Genomic DNA, 27,559 nt, shown 5'->3' on the forward strand with positions numbered 1-27,559 from the left:
GGAATAGGGTCTTGCTAAGTTGCTTAGGGCCTCTCTAAGTTGCTGAGGCTGGCTTTGAGCTTGTGATCCTTCAGCCTCAGCCTCCAGAACTGGGATTATAGGTGTGTGCCACCATGCCCCGCCTAACTAGTGATTTTTAAAAAACATTCTTTGTCAACATAGGCATAAGCAGGCAGCCATGCTTACATCAGGATAATGCCAGCCTTTGAAGTTATGTGTGTTGAAGAAAATGTTTACACTACTTTTTTTTGCAAATGATTTGTATTTACCCTTTAAAATTATATAAACAAATGCTTGCATTTAATATATTATTTATAAGGAGGAATAAGCTCACAATCATAAAATTCATAAAACTAAATAAAATCATAAAAATTAATTTTAAAAGAAAAATGCTTAAATGATGTCACCAAATAAGGAACTTGATACTGACCACAGTTAGTCACTGTAATAGATTGCTGCCACAAAATAAAATTTACCCTCAAGTTCTAGTTTATATGCAAACAGAAAAAAGGGGCCCACTTACAGGTTAAAAAAATTTTTAAAAAGAATATGCAAAATAAAGAATAGAGAAATCAAAGTTTGAGTGTTTTCCTTCAAATGTGTTATGAGGTATGACTGAGCAATTGTTACAAAGTTGACAATTGTTACTAATAGCTGTTAGTTTTAATTACATAAGAAGAGTAATGTAATAGGGAAGAAACACTTTGTACTGTGGTAAAGGTATGTACAAGATAACTAAAAAGACTAGAGTGGCAAAACAACAACAACAACAACAACAAAAATAAACTGATTACCTTAAAATGAACAGGAAAAATAGGAATTTTTTTTGGTTTGAGAAGTGGTTCATCTGATGTTTTAATTATAAACCATAAAACTTACTACTTTATAATGAAACTTTTGTGACAACCTAAAGCTTTGCAAAAAGCTGGATATATGCTTTGTTTTTAAAAATTCTTCCATACCACTCTATGTCCTATTTTTTAAAGAAAAAATTTAAAGCATTAACTTTCTATCCAGGTAATGTATAAGGAATTTGTCTTTAATGCTTTGTATTTTACAACTGCAATGAACAGAAGAATAGTACTTTTGAAAAATCAGTCTTTTAGATGGAATCACTGAAAAAGGAGTTAGTGAGATAATATTCTTTTTTATCATGACCTCTAAAGATACAGTACAGATTTAAAGTCATTCGAATCTATCCTTGTTTACTCTCCTAAAGTTACTGTAAATATTTACAAATATCTGAACTTTAAGTGTCAGATAATCAATCCAATGTTAAATCCTCATATAACAGGGATCAGAAAGCAAAGAAAAATCCAGATACTTGAGGAAATAAGTGTGAAACTGTAAATATGCTAAGAACAAAAATATTGTAAGCATTAAAATATTCCCCTTTAGCTATCAATATTTTTTTTAAAAATCCAAGATTTTAAAATCATCATTTAAAAAAATGTTTACAAGACAGAACTATCCAGCATTTCAGATTTTACTTAACATCTATCTATCTATCTATCTATCTGTATCTCAGGATTATATTTCCCATATGGGACATTATCCACACGTTTCTTTGGGAAAGACCAATGTGTTCAACTTAAGCTTATAGGAGAACTCATCAGTATAACAGATCAAGCCACTTTTAAGAGCATTGGCTTAAACTTTAGTGAAGCCACTCACTGGTGGGTGACCTTAAACAAGTCTCTTTGCCTTATTAGGCCGGTTTCTTCTCAGCGGGGGTTAATCACACTACCTCCCTTCTCAGTCATGAGCAGTCCTGTTGTAGCCAAATCATCTCCAATACAGAGCCCTAATCTGCCCATTTTCTACCATCCCCATTTTTCTCCAGGCCTCTATTGCCTCTCAGCTTTATAATTGTTTCTCCACCTTTATCTCTTATTACCCCTATCATCCCTCCTCTACACTTCAGCCCCTGGAATCATGAAAGCATAGATATTGGCTATTTTCCTGTTTGCAGTCACCTACTGTCTTCTTACTGCAATCAGGAGAAAAAAACCAGATTCTTTCCCATGGCCTGTAAGACTCTCCTTGGCCTGGCCTCTGCCAACCTCTCTCTCTCTCTCCCCCCCCATCTTTCTTTTATAAAAATAAATAAATAAAATAAAGGTATTGTGTCCATCTACAACTAAAAAAAAAAAAAGAATGGAATCCTAATTAGAATAAAAAAGAACCTATGCTTGTATAATACTATCAAAATGGATTCTACTGTCATATGTAACTAAGAAGAGCCAATAAAATAAAATTAAAAAAATTACACCAGATATAGTAGTAATAAGAACATGGCTTTAAAGTCAGATTTTCTTCTAAAAGGTCAATCAGCTAGATTTTCAACTTTCTGCATGTATTCTATATATACAGATGTGGCTAATATTTTAAAAATGTTAGATTCAACATGAATTTCCATCTGTAATTGAGTTTTTGAATTGCGGTTAAATGTATAACAACCTCTTTCTACAGAAAAGCATATCTATTTTAAGTTTTGTTTAACCATTTAGCTTTATAATAATTGGCTAAATATAGGTGCTGTTCTTATACAACAGAATTTTCCATACAACAGAAGTGAAGGAAGAAAGTTCGAGAGTTTTGCAGTGTCAGAGAAGAGATGTAAATCTTTCAATGTATCACCTATGTTCAGAGAATTCTTTATCAGCAAAAACTGTCTCTAATTTTAGCTCTTTGCTGTTTAGGTAATATACAGTTCCAGTGACTTAAGGATGTTCCTGCAAGGAAACAAATTCCTTGTCTGAGGACTACACAGCCCCTAAAGAGCCATTCCACAAGCCACATCTTTGTAATAGTGATACAAAGTAAATAAAAAGGATTTTAAAGTATTTGGTATTACTTGGTCTTATGATCTTAATAGTCTGAGACCATAGTCATTTGGTCCCCAATGGACCACATATATGATGGTGATCCCATAAGATTTTAATTGATCTGGAAATTTTCTATGATCCAGCGACTTCTGTAAACAAACCTACTCTGGCATCAGTTGGATAAAAGTGTAGCACGTACAATTATGTACAGTACATAATACTTGATAATGATAATAAACAGTGATGTTATTGGTTCATGTATTTACTATAGTACACCTTTTACTACTATTTGAGTATATTCTTTCTATTTATAAGAGAAAGGTTTCCTATAAAACTTGTATGCCATATTATGCTGGCAGCATCCTCAGACACCTGGTGTTAACTGTGTCTCTTGATTGCATACATTGCTCTTGTGTTTGATTTAATCTACTATTATTTCATCATGGCCCTAGGAGCATAGAACTACAGCACACATATCAGATTGCATAGGTGTGTAGTAGTCTATACCACCCAGGTTTGTGTAAGGGCACTCTGTGATGTTCTCACAATGGTGAAATTGCCTAATGACACATTTCTCAGAATTTATCATTAAGCAACATATGACTGTATATGGATAAAAATGCATTTGATGAAGCTGGTGGTATTTTCTGAGGGCTATTAAAAACAAATGGAGGTTTTCAGTTCTATGGAAATTTAATTGTTACTTACCATGAAATGAGGTTGTGTTAAGATACGCTTTAGTTCTTTTGCATCATTATTCTCAGGGTAACATGAAATTTCTTCCAATACCTAAAAAATAATCAAGAAATAGCAATGAGAACATGATAAGAGATTGACAAACAATGGAATTCTTTTACATTAAAGTCCATGAGTGTATTTTTGTGGCAGGCACAACAATTATTTTCCAAAATTCTTCATTTTATTCTAAGGTTATTAATATTCAAAATAATGGTACTTATGTCAATAAAGATGAAACAAATTCATATAATAGTTTGGTTACATTACCCAACTATAAACACAAAAGGTCACTGAAAGATGCAAAATGACAGGCCTATAATACATATTTATAACAGGTTTAAGTAGCTGAATTAGCTTAATGAGAGAACAGCTTCCAAACTCATCACCAAAATCAATTTGTACCAAAAGTTAATAACAGTTTCTTTTGTATTAACAGCACTGCCAATTACTTTTAGAAAGATGACATAGGCTCAAATAATAACTACTTAAAGAATACCAGTTAATTAGAATAGTTAATTAATTCAAAATACACTCAAGAAATTTTCTTTATAGTAAGGCAGGATTAATGCTATTTTCCATGCTCATCTCCCCATATAGATTAAACCATGCTTCTGTCAATGGCTTCTAGGATTAAATGGCAGAGAACCGAAGAACAATGTTAAAAACCTTCTTCTCTCCTGCTACTCAAATCTTCTTCACTAATTAGTTGTTAATATTTTCCCTGCTCTCGTGAAAATGGCATTTTAAAATAAAATTGTTCTTCAAAAATAATCCCTTCCCGCTAGGGTGGAGTTTACTTGATTTGGGGACATGAGCCCATGGCAAACACCTGCTACTTTTCTAACTGTAGATGGCTGGATTCACAGAGAGGTCTTATACATTGTACTCCAATGAATCCCAACCCTGGAGCCAATCAAGGATTGCTTTAGCACTATAAGATATCAGGGGCTCATAAGCCTCAAACCAATAGGGATCTCTTGCTTTGACCTGTGAGAACCTTAGGAGGGGATGTCTTCAGGTCATTTAGTTTGAGTTTTAGATTTCAACATCACACTTACAACACTCTCTGCTACTCAACCACAGACAAACAAAACAACAAAACAACAACAACAACAACAACACACATACACACTACAAGGTTACTTTCTTATCCAAATATTCTGTTACTGAGCATTGGTTATGCTATGAATTCGTATTTAGTGATGATAAACCAATTCTCCCTGATATATTTTAGGATTCACATTTCTCTCTGGGGAAAATGAAAGGATGAAAGCATCGATTCTCTCTGTCCCCTGCTACTCTCATGGCCCATGATCTCAAGTACAGAGGTGTGGTCTCCTAAGCATTGCTAGTTGGATAATGTCAGCAGGTTCTCTCTGTTCAGTTAAGCCAACTAATTTTCCCCAGAATGTCTCTGCTTCTGTTTGGGTATCATGAATATAAGATAGTGATTCTCATGACTCCTGCCAAAGACACCTTTATTCCTTTCAATGAGTGCTTGGTGGGCAAAATAAGGAGACAACCCCTTTCAGCTTATTCTGACTTAGGGGGATGGCCTGGCAGCCACCACAGCATCAGTCTCTTTTCTCAATGAATGTACAATATTTTCCAGTACAAGTCTTGTATTAAAAATCTGCTAGGGAATAGATTATGTCTTTCATACTTATTCATGGAGTAATCTCACTTTATAAGAAATAATTTTTTTAAAAAGGAAAATGATTATTTGCATAAAGACTCTTTTGATATATTTTATTTTTTCCACATTTTTATTGGTGCATTATAGTTGTACATAATGGTGGGATTTGTTACATATTTGTACATGCACACAATATAACAATATAATTAGGCCAATATCACTCCCCAGCATCTCCCCTTTCTCTTCCCTCCTCCCTCCCCCTGGCCTCTGCCTTTCCTCTACTGATTCATGAAGACTTTCAAAAGATCAAAAAATGAAAACAACAACAACAACAACAACAACAACAAAGTAAGTGATTAACAATGGGGGAACTGTTAATTCATTTTAATTTAATAATAGTAAAGAAAAATACACAGTCATTAGACGTTATATTTATGAAGACCAAGTAGAAACACAGAAAAATGCTTATTATATAATATTATGACTAAAAAGATATTTTGATTGCAGCTATATAAAATTCATATGCAAATGGATAATGAGTGGAAAAGGATGTGCAAAAACGAAACCACTGTGTAGGGGAGAAGGGATTATGGATCGATTTTATTTTCCAAACTTTCTGTGGTATCATGTTTCTATAATAAGTAAATTTAAAGAAAGTTTGTGATATGTACAGCCACGTATACTGGCAATGTATAAAAATGACTTCTTTGAATTCAGTATATTTAACTGCTATGGAAATTTAATTAACTTTCAAACAATACCACTTGAAAAAAGCAATTCAAAATTGCATAGCACATCTATTTGTATCAAGTACTGTGAATACTTTCTTTTTGAAAAAAAACTTTACACTTTCTTTTTGGAAAAAAAACACAAAAGAAGTAAAATCGATATGTTAATATATTCAAGTTTATATAGCAGAACCAGAAAACTAGAAAACTGGCAATATTGATGCTGAAAATTTTTTTCTTTCCTGTCAGTGATAAACTTAAGAAACACAAAATCTGAATATAACGAGTCCAACTGTAAATCTAAGGAAACTGCCTCTTAAGGTAAAGTAGAAATGTCTTCAATCAAGATAGGAAAGATGGTGATACCAAATTCTTTCAGAAAATATATCACTTACCTCTTTGGCTCTCTGTACTGCGTCGCTCGGAGGATTCCTGATTTGCGGTGAAGATTTTGTGTTAATTTTGTCATAGAGCTAAAAAGCAAGGAAGAGAATCCAATCAACACGCATAATTCTGTGCCACAATTCACAGCTTTGTATTTATTATTTCACTAAACAATGCTCTCCCTCTTAAAAAGGCAGGCTGCCGATTTCAGTGGGATCCTTTTGTTAATAATCTCTTAGTCATTCAATAAAACTTATCAGAATAGGAGTTTATATCGCTTTTTTTTTTTTAAAAAAAGTCTTTAAATAGATGGACCAAAATTCTGTCAATGTGGCAATTTCCTTTGCATTTTAAATTTGTCAATATTTCAGCGATCCCAGTGCTTTTTGCCTCTGACAGAAGCAACATTCAATAACGTGAATACAGAGTAAAATGAAAGAACGCTTTCTGGCCAATTCCAGTCTGAAAGAATTTTCACAGAAACCTAAATCTTGGGAAAGGGCAAACCCAACTCCTTCTAGGAAGGAATGTTCTCACAAAAGGTCTATGCTTGTTTTACCAGGGCTGTTCAGTAACAGAATCAATGCTGGAGGAAGTCAAGGACATAAACTTTTCCTTTTGACTGTGAATTCAAAGAGTGTGAGAAGATTTTTAAAAGCTCACAAGCCTAAATGATCCAAAGTTACACTTTCAGAAGAACATTCATTTACTTCTTTAGAGGAAAAACAATTTCTGTCGTTTAGGAATGCAATTAAAATATATTTGTTTCTACCTCAAATGAAATGTCTCATAGTCACTAGTCTGCTTTGAAAACTGAAAAGTTAAAAATGACCTTGGCTAAGTCTGAAAGCTTCTATTTCCTAACTTCTCTAAAATAGGTGGGGATTTTTTTTTGTTGGTCTTGTTCTTTTCTTTCCTCATTTACTCTGCACACCAGTGCTAGTTGAGAGGTCAAATACTGACTGCAAACATTCTTCGAATTATAGTTAGATCTGTTTATACTGACACAAGCTAAAGCTTTATGACTTGTAAATATTTGGGCCATGCCACACATAAAACACCTGACATGAGCAATGTGAAGATAGAGCAGGAACCATTTTTAAATGATGCCATTTAATTAAGAAAGCACTACTAAACAGGAGGTTAAACAAATAGTATGAATAGACAAGTATTGCTGCTCTGCTTAAAATATTATATTAACATTTTAAAATGGTTGATAAGTGGCTGGTTCATAAAAGTTTGACCAAATCCCTTTAGATTATACATGGATGGTCTCTATCTTCTCAGTGGTTTCTATTTCTAAAGATTGCCAATTTTGAATATAAGGAGGCTGATTCATAGTGAGTTAGGGAGGGGGAGCATGGGAGGAATAGACGAACTCTAGATAGGGCAGAGGGGTGGGAGGGGAAGGGAGGGGGCATGGGGTTAGAAATGATGGTGGAATGAGATGGACATTATTATCCAAAGTACATGTATGAAGACACAAATTGGTGTGAATATGAATATACTTTGTATACAACCAGAGATATGAAAAATTGTGCTTTTTATGTGTAATAAGAATTCTAATGTATTCCGTTGTCATATATAAATTTAAAAAAAAATCAATAAAAATTTATTTTGTAGTTGTAAAAAAAGATTGCCAATTTTGAAATTTGGAAGAAGGGAATATATTTTCTCATAGAAATAATGTTGTGAATAGTGTTTAGACTATTTCCTAGACTATAAAATAAATGAAATATTGTGTATATATATATGACATATATAATAAAAAATAATAAACCAAACCAAACCAAACCAAACTCCCCTAAATCCTAAGTTTAAAAAAAGACATTTAAAATACATAACTCTAAATTTTAAAAAAACACACTTGGAAAGATGAGTCATTTCCAGAAATGTGCTCTATGACATTATGTCTACTGTTGACAATACTATATGGTACACTTAAGTGTTTAAGAGGGTAGATCTCATATTGTTCTTACCACAATAAAAATAAATAACACTTTAAAAAAACAATTAGTTATCCTTTGCATGTCATAATATTAATGATCAAGCAAAGTTTTAAAAACCTAAATGAATAAAAAGATTTAAAAAAATCTCAAAACTGTTTTAAAGCCAATTTAATTCAAAGCTTTATAAATACTGTCAGGGGGCTGGGGATGTGGCTCAAGTGGTAGCGCGCTCACCGGGCATGCGTGCGGCCCGGGTTCGATCCTCAGCACCACATACAAACAAAGATGTTGTGTCCGCCGAAAACTAAAAAATAAATATTAAAATTCTCTCTCTCTCTCTCTTTAAAAAAAATAAATACTGTCAGGTTTATATCTAATTTCATCACAAACTGTTCAGTTTTACCTTTTTCTTGACTGAGGACTGTTGTTACTAACACTACTTCAACATTTTAAACTATAATTAGGAATAGTTTCCATTTATATATTAATTTTTACTTACAGAGCAACAAATATCCCACAACTCCCTAAATTGAAGACTTGATTTCTGACCTGGTTTTACTATGCCAAGTACAACCCCCAAGGTCTTGTCAGTATAATTTCTCCCCGCTTCCTTCCCTGCTCCCTTTCCCCCCTTTCTTTCATGCTTCTTTGTTTAGTGTTGAGGATTGAATCCAGGGCTTCATGTATGCTAAGCACGTGTCCTACCACTAAGCTACACCCCCTAGCCCCATATGTCAGTGCAGTTTCCTGAGGACTTCTGGTAGAATCGGCCGGAAGGCTTATGAAACGAACTTCCTGGGTCCCCTCCAGACCTGTTACGTCAGAATTTGAGATAAGGTCCAGAAATCTATGCTTTAATAAACTCCTCAGGTATTTATAAAGATGTCTAGTGCTAATTTCTGAGATTAATAACAGTTGTCCGGGTTGAATACCCCTAACCTAAAAATCCAAAATCTAAAATGTGCCAAAATCCCCAACTTTCTGAATGCTGATCTGATTCCACAAAGTGGAAAATTTCACACCTGACCTCATGTGAGGGGTCACAGCCAAAACACAGGGGCACTAAAAATACTGCATAAAATTACCACAAGGCTATACATATATGAAACATAACTGAATCTTATGTTAAGACTTGGGTCTCATCCCCAAAATATCTCATTACATATATATAAACATTCCAATATCCAGAAAAATCCAAAATCCAATCCAAAATCCCAAGCATTTCAGATAAGAGAGACTCAATTCATACTATTAACAACAATGATAATTGTTACTTTTGGGGGACTTTACTGGGGATTGAACTCAAGGGGCACTCGACCACTAAGCCACATCCCCAGCCCTTTTTGTATTTTATTTTGAGACAGGGTCTCACCGAGTTGCTTAGCAGCTCACTTTTGCTGAGGTTGGCTTTGAACTTATGATCCTCCTGCCTCAGTCTCCAAAGCCACTGGGATTATAGGCATGCACCACCATGCCCAATGATAACTGTTACTTTTATTGAGCATCCACTAGATGTTAGTTATTAGTCTAAGCTCTTAACATATATTCACTCATTTAACCTCACATAATTTCAATAGGTTGGTACTTCTATTATTCCCATTTTATAGATGAGGAAACTGACACAGAGGAGTAAATACGAGAACCACTGTTCTAGCCTTACAATGTCTTCATGGGTATCATGGAGTTGGCCTGGAGTCTCAAAGCCTTGTTCTAAGAAAGGGTTTCAGATCAAATTATCTTCTGCTCCTTTGGTCTGGGCTAATTATTTATTCATCTGAAGTTCAGTGGAACTGGTGGTAGGAAGAGGGAAATGTTTAAAATGAAAGACAGATATAGTAGGAAGGAATTGAAAGGGATCTTCTATCTTAAAAAGGACATTGGGCTCTGACCTACCTTTCAGCTTCTAGGAAAGCACAAAGACTAGAGCTCTCTGGACAAGTACTGAACAGGGAGGATGCTGTCCATGTGGTTACATGGTGAATCTCAACTGCTTGCTCACTATCCAAAAGGGAAAGAGCCAAAGCAGGAAGGGATGCGGGAAGGGGCTTATTTCATTGCCATCACAGGAAAGAAGTGATCTCTTGTTGGCTTATCCATATACATAGCTATCCATCCACCCACCTGTCTGCCCATCCAATATTTATTGAAGTCCTATTGTGTACTAGGCAGTGGGATTCTATTTACTGGAGTTTCAGAGATGAAAAAGAGAATTCTGGTCCCCTAAAGAGCTCACCAATTACAAAGACATATCTAACTAAAGGCCCCGAAACTTAGGATGGCTTGATCCCTTTGGACACCCAAGAGTAGTTTGGTCCCCAGCAATATCAACTGGAAATGATCTCAGTAGAGACTATCTGGATGTGTTTGTTTAATACACCAACCTTCATTTCCCTCTTTAATTTCTTGAATTATGTTTTTGTCTTAGAGACTAAACATAATTTTAGTCACATTTAAATAAATATAAAGCATTTGAGAAATGTGGCAGAGCAGGTCAATAAGTCATCAGTGAATGAAATGGAACATTAAAATGTTTTAAAATAGTAGAATAAAGCATGGTGCTTTTGAGTTCTCATTCACATGGGTCATCTTTGTATTGCATGATGCCAATAAGCTAATATGCAGGACTTGGAAGTTCAAATCCAAGTAGAGTTCTGCCAAGGTTGGAGGCAAGCAAAAGAGGTGGTTGGATTTTGAGCACAAAGGAAAGCTAAAGTTGATCTTTATTATCCTTTACCCTTCTCTCTCATTCTAACTGTATAAAAATAGACATATACAATGATGTGACTTGAGACTACATCTGTTGTCTTGGACATTTAGCCTAAAGCTAAGGCCAGCAGCAAATAAGTAGCACCAAATCTGCTAGAAAGTTGCCAGGACACTCCTCCAGGGCTTGTTGAAAGGCAGTCAAATGGTTCTTCCACATTTACCCCAGGGCCTCATTCTGCCTATAGAGGCAAAAGCCCGGAATTTGTAGGAGTCATAGGACTGAGGAGAGCAAGTATTTGATTTTCCCTTCTCCTTCTTCTTCAGAGGGAAGAAGAGGGAACTGTTCCCTTCATCATGTCAAGTGAAGGGTAGTGGATGCTCCAGAAGAACCATGAATAGGAACTGGAGGTGCCAGCAAAAAGAGCTCACTGCCTCATTCTCTGAAAGGTGATTGCTGAGTCACAGCAATTTACAGGCCCATCTTGGTGCACTAAGAAAGATTTCTGTTTGAGAGAGAGTCCTTGGGGTAGCTTCATATGGCCCTTGAAGTCCTAAGTGAAAAGAGACTGGTGCCTGCTATTTTTGTGGCTGGAGATCACCTGGGACAGTCCACACTTAGAGCGTATATTGGGACAAGAATGTGTGTGCCTCCCATGAATCAAGGCTATATCTCAGAAGGTAACCTGGCTGGAACCATCTTGATGGAGCCCTGCCCAAAGGGCTGTCTACACAGAGCAAGAGGGTCCAGAAATAGGGAACTAAGTGGTAACACCTGGGAGCAAGGCCAAGCATGTGCTGCTGAAGCCAGGTGTAGTATACATTCCCAATGTCAAAGCCACATGTTGTCAACCAAAGTCACCATCAGCATTAGGTTGCCTGCCACACCAAAGGCATCAACAGGCAAGGGACTGGCTGCCTGAGGTTCATGATTATAGAACATGCTGTGCAAGAGCTTCTTTCTCTTTTCTATGACCAGATTCTGGAGCTCTTTGACATTAGGTAACAGCACTTCACACGGGGCTGAGGACACAGTAGATGTTTCATAAATGTTTCCTCCAAAAATAATCGAGTATTTGAACTAGCAAATAGAAACTATAAATAGATGTTTGTAACAAAATTCACAGTAACATAAAAATAAACATAGAGGGAATACTTATTTTAGTTTGTTTCTTTAGGAACCAGATATCATTTCTCTTTGGTCCTGCTTGCACAGTAAAAACAACAACAACAACAACAACAAAACCTTTTGCCCTGAATTTAAGACATATATTTTGCTTTTTTGTCTCTTTCAAGTCTGACTTATTTCATAAAGTTTTTTTTTTTGTACCAGGGATTGAATCCAGGGGTGCTTAACCATAGAGCCACATCCCCAGCCCTTTTTTAGTTTTTATTTTGAGATATAGTCTCACTAAGTTCCTTAGGACCTTGCTAAGTTGCTGAGGCTGGCCTTGAAGTTTGTGATCCTCCTGCTTCAGCCTTCTGAGTTGCTGGGATTCCAGATGTGTACCACTGCTCCTGGCTTCATAAAGTTTTTAAAGTGGAGAAGACATTAGGTATCAGCAAGATTCAATTCCTTTATTTTAAAGAGGATGTTCTAGTTTGGATAAGTGTTCTCCCAAAGACCCATTGTCAAAAGCTTGGTCCCTAGCCAGTGGCACCAATGGGAAGTGGGGGAACCTTTAAGAGGTGAGATCTAGTTAGGTCTAGAAGTTAGGTCACTAGGGGTGTGTCCTTGAAGGGGATACTGGGACCTTGACTGGCCCCTTCCACTCTCTGTTTCCTGGTTGTCATGAGGTGAGCAGCTTTCTCACTGTGCACTCCAGCCAGGATGTGCTGCCTCTCCAAAGGCCCCAAAGCAACAGGGCCAATTGACCATGTACTGAAACTTTCAAAATTGTGAGCCAAATAAACTTTTCTTCCTTACCACAGCACTGGAAAATTCACTAACACAGAGGAGAAAGCTAAGATCCAGTCAGGCTGTACCCAGGGCCATATAGCCAGAGCAGCAGGGATGAGACATTGGCTTGCTGATATGCCATTTTTTTTTTCTGACACACCAGATCTTCTCAGCTTGTTTAAGAGTTCAGTAATATACAACATCTGTGTTAGGGAGATGCCTTCAGCAATAGTTGGGGAAAATGAACTGTAGAAAATGCTATTTGTAGGTTACAAGAACAAATACATGGGGCTGGGGATGTAGCTCAGTGGTAGAGTGCTTGCCTAGCACCTGTAAGGCACTGGGTTGATCCTCAGTGTCACATAACAAATAAGTAAATAAAATAAAGGTATTGTGTCCATCTACAACTAAAAAACATTTAAAAAGGAACAAATTACACTAAATATGATTTGAAAGATTTTGGCTAATCGATTGCAAGCCTTACCATGTTAAAGCATGTTAGGATCTTAATCTTATCCTGGACAGACAGGAACTATTTTAGGCTCTTTTGGCCATATGGTCTCTATCGCAACTACTCAACTCTGCTGTGTTGTGCAAAGGCAGCGTTAACAATATATAAATAATTAGACATGGTTATATTTCAATAAAACTTTATTTATGAAAACAAGTGGTAAGCTGGATTTGTCCTGACGGAGGAGTTTGCAATTTCTACTCTAATAAATTATCCCTAGAGGGGAAATCAAGGATGTAGAATCTATTGTTGTTTGCCTTCTTGTTCTAAAGAAATTACAGTTATCCAAGTTCAGCACTTTATATTAAAAAAAAAAAACAAACCACACACAGCACCAAGAAAAAACAAGGAAATGTGAACAGCTGCAACGGGAACAGACTGTCTCACACTGTTTCCCTCGCAGACAGGCCTGCTCCCTTCCAGCCTTTGGCACTGGGTCAGACACGACCACACACAGCTACATGGACACACTGCATTCATCTGTTTCAAGGAGTGTCAGCACAGTTCCCTTAGGAGGCCACATTCTACATTTCACATGAGTTGTTTCAAACAAAGTAGAGAGCAAATTCAGTTCAAGTCTCCTGAGATTGGACTTTCAAACATAAAAATAAAATCAGTTAATATGTCACTTTTTATTTACATTCAAAGCACTAAGATCAAATTTCATTTTTTTTACATACTCCATTAGGTCTCACTCTCTTCTGATTTCTTAGTCCTCAAATAGAAGCCTTTGTTTGCTCATAGTATATGTGCATATTTATCAAGATTAACATTTAAAATAGAAAGGGGGGCAAGAAGTTATAACAATCCCTAAGTTTGGTGTATTAACTTTTTTTTTTCACACTGAGAAAACCAAATCTAAGGACCAGAATGTATATCAGTTGAAATAAGCTCATACCATTTTCAACTAGACTATAGGCATGGGACAAATAATAAAAGGGGTTGGAGAGTTGCAGAGAGGTTTCTTAGCAACCATTTACTTTGCAGACACTGAAGAAACTTGTGCTGGAAAAGATTCAAAGTTTGTAAGAGTCAAGTATTTAGCTGCAAAGGATGGGAATGAATGAAATGTGTCTGTGATCCTAATAAAACAGATAACAGCATGCACAATATTACCCTGTGTGTGACAACAATGAGAATTGAAATGACTTGCTCTGGAGAAAGACTATTCTATTAGGAACTTTCCTCACAGTTTCTGTGAATCATCTGAAAAGAAGCTGGGTGAACAGGAACAAAGTTTCAATGTCACCTTTTTTTTCAGTGAACTGAGAAGATGCAGTCATTGATGTGCAACAGTATTTTTTATATACATTTGAAATCTACAAAATGTTAGGGAAATGTGATTTAATACTAAATATAGGGAACTGATACTCAACAACTATCTGGAGTTGATTTTCTGAAGTTGTATATTGGAGAAAACCTTCTAAGATCTAAACATCTATTTTTTCCTACTCAAGTTTACATATAAACTTGTTATATGAGAAGGCAGGCATGGTGGTATATGCTTTGTAGTCCCAGCTACTCTGGAGGTTGATGCAGGAGTATAACTCACTAGAGCCCATGAATTTGGGGCCCAGCCTGGGTAACACAATGAGACCCCATCTCTTAAAATAAAAACAAAAACAAAAAAAATACTTTTTTAAAGATCTCCAGCATCATTAAACATGATATAGTTCAAAGATAGTATGATAGGTAACAGGTGTGAAAGAAACTCACTGCAAAATCTATAATGGCACTTTCAAAAATTTAAGGAGCTACTATTAAACTCTAGGAAGAATTTATTTAACCTGTTCATCTTACAAATTCAAGGATGATTATATATCATTTTGATATTACAATTTACAAAGAGAAATTAAAATACCCAGACCATTTTTCTTTTCTCTTTTTCTCTCTCTTTCATACCAGGGATTGAACCCAGGGGTGCTTAAATACTGAGCCACATTGCCAGCCCTTTTTATTATTATTATTTTTTTGAGACATGGTCTTGCTAAGTTGCCCAGGCTGGTCTTGAATTTATACTCCTCCTGCCTCAGCCTCCCAAGCTGTTTGGATTACAAAAAAAGGTGACACTGAGCCTGGCCCATTTTTCTTTAATGGAGTTATAAAAAAGATACCTATTTCATCAGCATCAAAAGTTGTTTTTCTTAAAAAAGGTTGTTTTTCCTAAAAATTTATATTCCATTAAATTTCCAAATCAACTTAATTTTTAAATAGTTGAGGAAGGCACTCAAATATTAATCATGAGATGAGTCTCCATGTTTCCAGAGAGCATTTTCCATTTATATGAAGGGTGTACTTTCATTTTCTTTGAACATGATCATTAGAATTTGTATTATTGCTAACTTTCTCTCCAAATGTTCAGAAAACATGTAAACAGTCAAGTTTTACAAATTTTAAACTAAATTTATTTCTCATTTAAAAAGTGTGTCAAACCCACAAATAAAGCAGCAATGAGTCCCTGCCTGGAATTTAGATTGTCCCAGGCTAGGACCCAGTTTACACTGTATAACTTGTGTTGAAAATGGACATGTACTTAGTGGCTGGAAGCTCTTGGAGTTAGATGTCCCAGGAAAGCTAATAACATAGCAGTGAAATGCTAGTTTAAGTCAAGTTTTAGTAAAATTGTGATGGGGAATATGTCCTTACTTAAAGTTATAAAAAGGGGCTCAGGTGGCCCAGTGATATGTTCCTCTAAGTAAATCTAATCATTAGTTTTCTTCTGACAATAGATGAGAAAACTGAAAGATCAGTACATCCAGGCCAATTCAAGATTTCCTGAAAAAGTTGCAAAATGCTTTTGAATCACGACAGCAGAAACACCCATAAGGAGGCCCTTGTTTGGTTTAAGTTTTATCTGTCTGTATACAGGGTTGCTATAGTTTCAGTCTTATTAGAATACTGAACTTACAGGGATTTATTTTTGAATCCAAGAAATTAAGACTTGCTTGACCTCCTAGTTCAATCTAAAAAGACTGCCCCTTTGGTGGCTTAACAATATAGGCCAGTGTGGTGCATTTCAGCTCAGTTGGCAGCTTTTTTTGAGAAACTCAAACAGTGGCCTTGGATGACCCAATTTGACTGTTTTTTAGGTCTTTTTAGTTGGCAAATAGCTCTAAAATTAAGTCATTGAAGAAACAAATCACATCGCCTACTATTGAGCAAGCAAAAGAAAGCAGAAGAAAAACAACTAGTTAGATGAAAGGATATAGGCAGATAGCATTTTGTTCTAATAAAACCTTCTGAGATAATGTACTTTTTAATATCAGAGACAAGAGTGTGCCTAATTGTGAGAAATTCCAACTATGATATGAACTTCCTTTCTATTTTTTTTAAAAAAGCATTATAACCTCATTTTCTGGTTGCTCTTAAGCATCTCCAAATATTAGTAAATGATATTTACACTAAATGAATATTCCCCTATTAATTTTCTGCTTTCAAAGAAGTAATGTAATATTAATGTTACATTGTGTGTTATATATTTATTTACCTTTGGTTTTTTGATATGGCGTTATATATTTATTTACCTTTGGTTTTTGATATGGTTTTTATTTTGCATAGGTAAACACTAAGTATTTATATGAGTGGCTATAGCCAAAATGAAATTCTGTAAGGAGAGTCAAAAAGAGAACAAAGCCTGGCAGAAGTGATTTTTATGGAATGATGTGTAAAGGGTCACAAAGAGAAGAAAGCAGTCATATTTTTGGATTGTGAAAATAACTGTAATTCACCCCATCAAACATTCTATAACTCAGTGTATCACATTTCTTCCTAAGGGGAAGATCCCTCTTTCTTGGAGAATAGCATAAAGAAGAATCAGTGCTTATTGTACTTTGAAAGCTTTTTGAAAATTCCTTTACCTTCTGATAAAGTTGACTATGAGGCCATTAAAAAGCATTAGTATTTAGTGGGAAACATGGATATATGGGACAAACTGATTCATTAATCTTGGTATTCTAGAGTAAGTTCCAAACTATAATTCAAGAAGTAATTCATCTGGAATGGATGAAGAAAATGTGGTATATATACACAATGGAATATTACTCAGTCTTAAAGAAGAATGAAGTTATAGTATTTGCTATTAAATGGGTGGAGCTGGAGAATATCATGCTAAGCAAAATAAACCAATCCCCCAAAACTGAAGGCTGAATGTTTTTTTCTGATATGCAGATGCTAATTCACAATAAGTGGGTGTGGCTAGAAAATAGAGGAACTTTAGATTTGGCAGAGGGGAGGGAAAGGAGGGGAGAAATTATGGGGATAAGAAGGCTAGTAGAATGCATCAAGTATTATTAACCCATGTACATATATGACTGTACAACTGGTGTGATTCTACATCATGTACAACCAGAAGAATGAGAAGTTATACTCCATTTATGTATGATGTGTCAAAATGCATTCTACTGTTATGTATAATTAATCAGAAGAAATTAAAAAAATGAAAGGGAGATATTTTTTTCCCATATAAACAAAAGCTGAAGAAATACATCACCACTAGATCAAACTTAGAAGAAATTTAAAAAGTAGTTCTTCAAGTTGAAGGAAAAAATTGCTAGGCAGAAACATAAGAATCAAGGAACATTAAAAAAAAGCTCATTAGAAAATCTACATATATACTCAAACTCAGAAAACTTACAATGTAAAGACATAAAACCAAACTTTTATTTAAAATGAATGTTAAAAAATAAATCTAGGGGAGAAGGAAGATGGCGGCGAGGGGAGTGCATTGCCCCCGTGTGCTGCTTCACTGTGTGGGAGTATGACAAGTCAGGACGGCTAAAGGATATCTTGTTAGGAATTTCCAGCAATAGTGGGGTGCTCCGGAACCTGGAGGAAGGATTTCCATCGCACGAGGATCAGCTACGGGGACTCAAACGCGAGAGGTTTGTTGCACGGAGGGTAACACTGCTTATTCAGCAAATCGCCCCGCGGCTAGAATCTGCAGCGTGCGCTGGGATAGAGACGCAGGGTTACAGCGCTGCAGTTTCTGCCAGCCGCGCAAGCACCGTACTCAGGGCTGAATTCTGGGTTCGAGACGGGGGAAGGAAGCGGTCCATCTCGGTTCTCCACACCGGTCAGACCACAGAGGAGGCCAGCAGCCACCATGTTGGTAAACTGACGTCACCACCCCTGTTTTCGACTGACCACAGCTCATTCAGCCATAGAACAGGTAATTTCAGGCTGCAATTCGCCTGCGGCTTGCAGACAGATTGCTAGGGCTCAGCGCCTGGGTGCTTCTTAGAACCTGATCTTATCGGAGTGAATACCGAGCGCGGGGCGGCCGAGTTCCGGCTCCCGGAACCGCCCTGGCCCAGGGCTGCTGAGCCTGCGGAGGCTGCTTCTTGGACCCTGCTCCTACCAGAGCATACAACAAGCACTAAGCAGCCGAATTACGGCTCCCGGAACTGAGCCCGCGGGGACTGCTTCTTGGAGCTTACATTTATAGGAGCTTACACCGAGCACGGAGTGGCCGAGTTCCGGCTCCCAGAACTTCCCTGGCCCGGGGCTAGGAGCCCGCGGAAACTGCTTCTCGGTCCGGGTCCTGCTGAGGGCCGGTCAGGACTCACCCGGTGCTTTGGTTGCCCGGCAAGGGGAACGAAATGCTGCCATTCGCATAGGATACCAACATGGCAGAGATCTGATGCCTGCAGAAAGCGGTGGAGGAGGGAACTTCATCAATACCAGTGGTGACATAAGCAGTTGGTCTCCTGGTAGGGGGGGTGAGGCACAGTCACCCGAGTCTCCTCAATTTGTCGTCGAGCCAGAGGGAAGGAGCCGGGCCGCCGCCAGCGCCTGGAGCAGGCCCAGCGGCTCGCCAGCATGGTGACCGCGTGACCCCAATTGGAGAGGGGGCGGAGCGGAGCCGCCACCCGCAACCGCAAGGTGGGCAGACCCGCGACCCAGTGGTACATGGGCGTGGTAGGAGGGGCAGGGCAGAGCCGCGGTTCGCGCTTGCAAGGTAAACAGACCTGTGACAGCCTGGCGGGTCAGGCCCAGTGGCCTGCCAGTGTGGTACACACGTCACCCCAGCTGGAGTAGGGGCAGAGCAGATCCTTCTCCCACGCCCGGATCAGGCCCTGCCGGTGTGGTGGTCACGTGACCCCAATTGGAGTGGGGGCGGAGCGGAACCGCCACCTGTGCCCGCAGGGTGAGCAGACCAGTGATCAACCTGCAGATCAGGCCCAGGGGTCCGCAGGCGTGGTAGGAGGGGCAGGGCAGATCCGCCACCCGCGCCTCCAAGGTAGGCAGACCTACAACAGACCGGCGGATCAGGCCCAGGAGCCTGCCGGCGTGGTACAAACACCACCCTAATTGGAGTAGTGGCAGAGCAGAGTCGCCGCCTGTGCCAGGAACAGGCCCAGCATCCTGCAGGTGGGGTAGTCACGACACCCCAATTGGAGTAGGGGCAGAGCAGAGCCTCCACCCGTGCCCGAAAGGTGGGCAGATCTGCGACCGACCAGCGGGACAGGCCCAGTGGCCTGCCGGTACGACAGACATGTCACCCCATTTGCAGTAGGGGCAGAGTAGAGCCGCCGCCCGCGCCTGCAGGGTAGGCAAACCTGCAACCGACCGGCGGATCAGGCCCGGTGGCCTGCCGGCGTGGTACACTCGTCACCCCAATTGGAGTAGGGGCAGAACAGAGCCGCCGCCAGCTCCCAGAACAGGCCCAGTGACCTGCCGGCGTGGTAGCCACGACACCCCAATTGGAATAAAGAGAGAGCAGAGCCGCCGCCCGCACCTGCAGGAAAGACACGCAAGCAGTATGAAAAGACAAGGAAAGAAAGGACCACAAGCAATGCAGGTCAACGCAACTTTAGAAGAGGTAACAGCTGCAGCAGATGGAATGTCAGATAAAGAATTCAGGATATACATGCTTCAGATGATCTGGAGTATCAAGGAAGACATTAAACAGCAAAATCAGACAATGAAAGATCACTTCGACAACGAATTATGCAAACAAATCCAGGAAGCAAAGGATCAACTATACAGGGAGATAGAGGTTATAAAAAACAAACAAACAGAAATCCTAGAAATGCAGGAAGCAATAAACCAACTTAAAAACTCAATGGAGAATACTACCAGCAGAGTAGAACACTTAGAAGATAGAACATCAGACAATGAAGACAAAGTATTTCAACTGGAAAAGAACATAGACAGCTCAGCAAGACTGTTAAGAAACCATGAGCAGAACATCCAAGAAATATGGGATAACATTAAGAGACCAAACGTAAGAGTCATTGGGATACAGGAAGGTACAGAGCTCCAAACCAAAGGAATGAGAAGTCTATTCAATGAAATAATACAAGAAAACTTCCCAGACTTGAAGAATGAGACAGAATCCCAAATCCTAGAAGCCTACAGGACGCCGAATGTGCAAAATCATAAGAGATCCACACCTAGACACATTATAATGAAGATGCCCAACATACAGAATAAGGAGAGAATTTTAAAAGCTACAAGAGAAAGGAAGCAGATTACATTTAGGGGTAAGCCAATCAGGATAACAGCTGATCTTTCAACACAGACTCTGAAAGCTAGAAGATCCTGGAATAACATATTTCAAACACTGAAAGAAAATGGGTTCCAACCAAGAATTGTGTATCCAGCGAAATTAAGCTTCAGGATGGAGGATGAAATTAAAACCTTCCACAATAAACAAAAGTTTAAAGAATTCGCAGCTAGAAAACCATCTCTTCAAAACATCCTCGCCAAAGCATTACAGGAAGAGGAAATGGAAAATAACAATGAAAACCAACAGTGGGAGGTAGGACAGTAAAGGGGGGGGGGAATAATCAAAGAGGAAAACAAACCATGTTTAGTAACAGAAATAAACAAATATGGCTGGAAGAACAACCCATATCTCAATAATAACCCTAAATGTTAATGGCTTAAACTCACCAATTAAGAGACACAGGCTAGTAGAATGGATCACAAAACAAGACCCAACAATATGCTGCCTACAGGAGACGCATTTGATAGGAAAAGACATACATAGGCTGAAGGTGAAAGGTTGGGAAAAATCATATCACTCATATGGACTTCGGAAACAAGCAGGAGTGTCCATACTCATATCAAATAAAATAGATTTCAAGCCAAAGTTAATCAAAAGAGATAAAGGGGGACACTACATACTGCTTAAGGGAACCATACACCAACAAGACATAACAATCATAAATATTTATGCCCCAAACAATGGTGCAGCTATGTTCGTCAAACAAACTCTTCTCAAGTTCAAGAGTCTAATAGACCACCATACCATAATCATGGGAGACTTCAACACACCTCTCTCGCCACTGGACAGATCTTCCAAACAAAAGTTGAATAAGGAAACTATAGAACTCAATAACACTATTAATAACCTAGACCTAATTGACATATATAGAATATACCACCCAACATCAAGCAGTTACACTTTTTTCTCAGCAGCACATGGATCCTTCTCAAAAATAGATCATATATTATGTCACAGGGCAACTCTTAGACAATATAAAGGAGTAGAGATAATACCATGCATCTTATCTGATCATAATGGAATGAAACTGAAAATCAACGATAAAAGAAGGAAGGAAAAAGCATACATCACTTGGAGAATGAACAATAGGTTACTGAATGATCAATGGGTTATAGAAGACATCAAGAAGGAAATTAAAAAATTCTTAGAGATAAATGAAAACACAGACACAACATATCGGAATCTATGGGACACATTGAAAGCAGTTCTAAGAGGAAAATTCATTGCTTGGAGTTCATTCCTTAAAAAAAGAAAAAACCAACAAATAAATGATCTCATACTTCATCTCAAAATCCTTGAAAAAGAAGAGCAAAACAACAGCAAAAGAAGTAGAAGGCAAGAAATAATTAAAATCAGAGCTGAAATTAATGAAATCGAAACAAAAGAAACAATTGAAAAAATTGACAAAACTAAAAGTTGGTTCTTTGAAAAAATAAACAAAATCGACAGACCCTTAGCGATGCTAGCGAAGAGAAGAAGAAGAGAGAATTCAAATTACTAGCATATGGGATGAAAAAGGCAATATCACAACAGACACTTCAGAAATACAGAAGATAATCAAAAACTATTTTGAATCCTTATACTCCAACAAATTAGAAGATAGTGAAGGCATAGATAAATTTCTTAAGTCATATGATCTGCCCAGATTGAGTCAGGAGGATATAGAAAACCTAAACAGACCAATATCAATCGAGGAAATAGAAGAAACCATAAAAAGACTACCAACTAAGAAAAGCCCAGGTCCAGATGGGTATACAGCAGAATTTTACAAAACCTTTAAAGAAGAACTAATACCAATACTTTTCAAGCTACTTCAGGAAATAGAAAAGGAGGGAGAACTTCCAAATTCATTCTATGAGGCCAACATCACCCTGATACCTAAACCAGACAAAGACACTTCAAAGAAAGAAAACTACAGACCAATATCTCTAATGAACCTAGATGCAAAAATCCTCAATAAAATTCTGGCGAATCGGATACAAAAACATATCAAAAAAATTGTACACCATGATCAAGTAGGATTCATCCCTGGGATGCAAGGCTGGTTCAATATACGGAAATCAATAAATGTTATTCACCACATCAATAGACTTAAAAATAAGAACCATATGATCATCTCGATAGATGCGGAAAAAGCATTTGACAAAGTACAGCATCCCTTTATGTTCAAAACTCTAGAAAAACTAGGGATAACAGGAACATACCTCAATATTGTAAAAGCAATCTATGCTAAGCCTCAGGCTAGCATCATTCTGAATGGAGAAAAATTGAAGGCATTCCCTCTAAAATCTGGAACTAGACAGGGATGCCCTCTCTCTCCACTTCTGTTCAACATAGTTCTCGAAACACTGGCCAGAGCAATTAGACAGACGAAAGAAATTAAAGGCATAAAAATAGGAAAAGAAGAACTTAAATTATCACTATTTGCAGATGATATGATTCTATACCTAGCAGACCCAAAAGGCTCTACAAAGAAACTATTAGAGCTAATAAATGAATTCAGCAAAGTGGCAGGATATAAAATCAACACGCATAAATCAAAGGCATTCCTGTATATCAGCGACAAATCCTCTGAAATGGAAATGAGGACAACCACTCCATTCACAATATCTTCAAAAAAAATAAAATACTTGGGAATCAACCTAACAAAAGAGGTGAAAGACTTATACAATGAAAACTACAGAACCCTAAAGAGAGAAATAGAAGAAGATCTTAGAAGATGGAAAAATATACCCTGTTCATGGATAGGCAGAACTAACATCATCAAAATGTCGATATTACCAAAAGTTCTCTATAGGTTTAATGCAATGCCAATCAAAATCCCAACGGCATTTCTTGTAGAAATAGAGAAAGCAATCATGAAATTCATATGGAAAAATAAAAGACCCAGAATAGCAAAAACAATGCTAAGCAGGAAGTGTGAATCAGGCGGTATAGCCATACCAGACTTCAAACTATACTACAGAGCAATAGTAACAAAAACAGCATGGTACTGGTACCAAAACAGGCGGGTGGACCAATGGTACAGAATAGAGGACACAGAAACCAATCCACAAAACTACAACTATCTTATATTTGATAAAGGGGCTAAAAGCATGCAATGGAGGAAGGATAGCATCTTCAACAAATGGTGCTGGGAAAACTGGAAATCCATATGCAACAAAATGAAACTGAATCCCTTTCTCTCGCCATGCACAAAAGTGAATTCAAAATGGATCAAGGAGCTTGATTTCAAATCAGAGACGCGCCGTCTGATAGAAGAAAAAGTTGGCTACGATCTACAGTCGGTGGGGTCGGGCTCCAAATTCCTCAATAGGACACCCATAGCACAAAAAGTTAATAACTAGAATCAACAAATGGGACTTACTCAAACTAAAAAGTTTTTTCTCAGCAAAAGAAACAATAAGAGAGGTAAATAGGGAGCCTACACCCTGGGAACAAATCTTTACTCCTCACACTTCAGATAGAGCCCTAATATCCAGAGTATACAAAGAACTCAAAAAATTAGACAATAAGAAAACAAACAACCCAATCAACAAATGGGCCAAAGACCTGAACAGACACTTCTCAGAGGAGGACATACAGTCAATCAACAAGTACATGAAAAAATGCTCAACATCTCTAGCTGTCAGAGAAATGCAAATCAAAACCACCCTAAGATACCATCTCACTCCAGTAAGATTGGCAGCCATTAGGAAGTCAAACAACAACAAGTGCTGGCGAGGATGTGGGGAAAAGGGTACACTTGTACATTGCTGGTGGGACTGCAGATTGGTGCAGCCAATTTGGAAAGCAGTATGGAGATTTCTTGGAAAGCTGGGAATGGAGCCACCATTTGACCCAGCTATTCCCCTTCTTGGTCTATTCCCTAAAGACCTAAAAAGAGCATGCTACAGGGACACTGCTACATCGATGTTCATAGCAGCACAGTTCACAATAGCAAGACTGTGGAACCAACCTAGATGCCCTTCAATAGACGAATGGATAAAAAAAATGTGGCATTTATACACAATGGAGTATTACTCTGCATTAAAAAATGACAAAATCATAGAATTTATAGGGAAATGGATGGCATTAGAGCAGATTATGCTAAGTGAAGCTAGCCAATCCCTAAAAAACAAATGCCAAATGTCTTCTTTGATATAAGGAGAGTAACTAAGATCAGTGTAGGGACGAAGAACAGGAGAAGAAGATTAACATTTAACAGGGATGAGAGGTGGGAGGGAAAGGGAGAGAGAAGGAAAATTGCATGGTAATGGAAGGAGACCCTCAGGGTTATACAGTGGAGGAGGTAGAGAGAGAGGAGGGGAGGGGGGAGGGTGGAGGATGGGAAAGGTAGTGGAGCACAACAGACACTAGTATGGCAATTTGTAAATCAATGGATGTGTAACTGATGTGATTCTGCAATCTGTGTATGGGGTGAAGGTGGGAGTTCATAACCCACTTGAATCAAAGTGTGGAATATGATATGTCAAGAAATTTGTAATGTTTTGAACAACCCACAATAAAAAATTAAAAAAAAATAAATCTAAAATCATTATCACTGTCATAATTTGTTAATGGACATGAACCATGAAAGATATAAAAATTGTTGGAAAAAAGAGAAGTAATTCATCTGAACAAATACAGGAACTAGAGGGACTCCTGTAGTCAATATGTTCAGAGTAAAATCACACATTCCTTTTAAAAAGATGTAGAACATATAACTTGAGACCCAGGAAGAGCAACTAATGGAGATGGAATCAAGGTGAATTCCCTTCTATGATTAGACAGCCTTATTCTGAGAATTTGTTTTTCCTACTATATAATTGCTAACCACAAAGCATGAATAGTGGATGAATGGACGAATGAAATGTGGCATGCATACAACTGCAGACAATCCAGCCTTAAAAAGGAAGAAAATTCTGACACATGTTGCAACATGGGTGAACTTTGAGGGCATTATGTTAAGTAAGTCACAAAAAGATAAATGTTGTGTGGTTTCACTTATATTGAGGTTCTTAGAGTAGTAATATAGACAGAGAAAAAAGTAGAATGGTTGTTGCCAGAGAAGGAGAGAAGATGAATGGGGAGTTAATGTTTAATGGAGTCAGTTGGGGAGGAAGTAAGAATTCTGGCAATGGATGGTGGGGATGGTCGCAGAACAATGTGAATGTATTTAATGCTGTTGAACTGTATATGTAAAAATGGTTAAAATGCTGAAGTGTGGGGGCTGGGGATATGGCTCAAGTGGTAGCGCGCTCGCCTGGCATGCGTGCGGCCCGGGTTCGATCCTCAGCACCACATACAAACAAAGATGTTGTATCCACCGAAAACTAAAAAAAATAAATAAATATTTTAAAAAATTCTCTCTTTCTCTCTCTCCCCCTCTCGCTCTCTCTTTTAAAAAAAAAAAAATGCTGAAGTGTGTGTTAGGTATATGTTATCATCATAAAAAAGACCAAGGCATTGATATTATATTAAGCAAAACTTGCCAAAAAAACTGTATACTTTGGGAAATGGCAAATATGTACTTAAATGAGCTAAAACATATTGCTGTAATAATGTGTCCTTGTTGGAAAATATACTAAATCATGTAATTTATAATGTTTTCAAATGAAAAAGACAATTTGGGCTTCTTTCATAAGGCACAACCATACACTGCTTAACAAAACAGTTCTTTTTTTAATATTTATTTTTTAGTTGTAGTTGGACACAATATCTTTATTTTATTTATTTATTTTTATTTGGTGCTGAGGATCAAACCCCGGGCCTCACACGTGTGAGGCAAACACTGTACCGCTGAGCCACAACCCCAGCCCCCAAAAAACAGTTCTTGAGAGAAACATATTTAGTATGTTTGGGTTAGTAGAGTAATTCTTAGCTATAAAACTAAATTTTTAATTTAATATAATCACCCTAGGAAATCCACTGGGCTCATCCCCTGGATGGCTTCTGGGCATTAGAGAGGGCACCAGTGTGGCTTTGGTGTGTTGGTGTTAAAACAGATGGACAACACCAGGAGGCATTGTGCTGCTGTATTGCAGTGTGAGCAATGTATTACAAATGACATTATGTCATCCACAGGACACCAGAATCCAAAGGACACCAAAGGAACTTCCAATAGTGCTTCATCTTCCTCTGTCCCTGGCACTAAGAATTGAACCCAGGGGTGTTCTATCACTGAGCCACATCCTCAGCCCTTTATCTTTTTTATTCTGAGTCAAGGCCTTACTAAGTTGCCCAGGCTGGCCTTGAACTTTTGATCCTCTATGCAGTAACTTTTTTGCTTTAGTAATCTAATCATCAATTACATTTTTTTATAAAGCAATTTTAAGGTTTCCTACAAAAATAATTGTAATTAGATGGGCATAACATTTTCTATGAAAAAGTATGTAACAAACACTAACAGCTGTTCAGAGGTATGACAGATGGTGGGTGAATGCTTAACACTTGGTTGTCAAAGTTTGGCAGTGAGAGATAAATGTGTCATTTAACAATGTTTTGTAACATTGTTGACTTACAAAGTAAACGTTTATTCTGTAATAGGAAAATTTCTACAAGAAACTGAGAAGACTGAGAACTATCATCAAATATTTGCAAAATGCTTTTTAAATCTGAAAATCAAAACCATCAAGCAAAAGTTAAAAAAATAAAAAAAGTATCCATCATCTGGCCATCCAATGTATGAAA

At 37.8% G+C, this 27,559-nt stretch overlaps 1 protein-coding gene across 4 annotated transcripts in view; it reads right to left on the reverse strand.

Annotated features, from left to right (window-relative positions):
* The window catches only part of Cask (calcium/calmodulin dependent serine protein kinase), a 366,225-nt gene that overhangs the window by 57,747 nt on the left and 280,919 nt on the right, over window positions 1-27,559 (reverse strand). For all 4 annotated transcript variants that reach the window (XM_071606242.1, XM_027927438.2, XM_027927437.2 and 1 more), the window contains exons 12-13: window positions 6,326-6,403; window positions 3,537-3,617 (exon numbers count right to left, since the gene is read on the reverse strand). In XM_071606242.1, coding sequence (XP_071462343.1) covers window positions 3,537-3,617; window positions 6,326-6,403 — 159 coding nt within the window. The remainder of the gene's footprint in view (window positions 1-3,536; window positions 3,618-6,325; window positions 6,404-27,559) is intronic.

Source organism: Marmota flaviventris, chromosome X, assembly GCF_047511675.1.
Source record: "Marmota flaviventris isolate mMarFla1 chromosome X, mMarFla1.hap1, whole genome shotgun sequence".
In the NCBI taxonomy this organism is placed as follows: domain Eukaryota; kingdom Metazoa; phylum Chordata; class Mammalia; order Rodentia; family Sciuridae; genus Marmota; species Marmota flaviventris.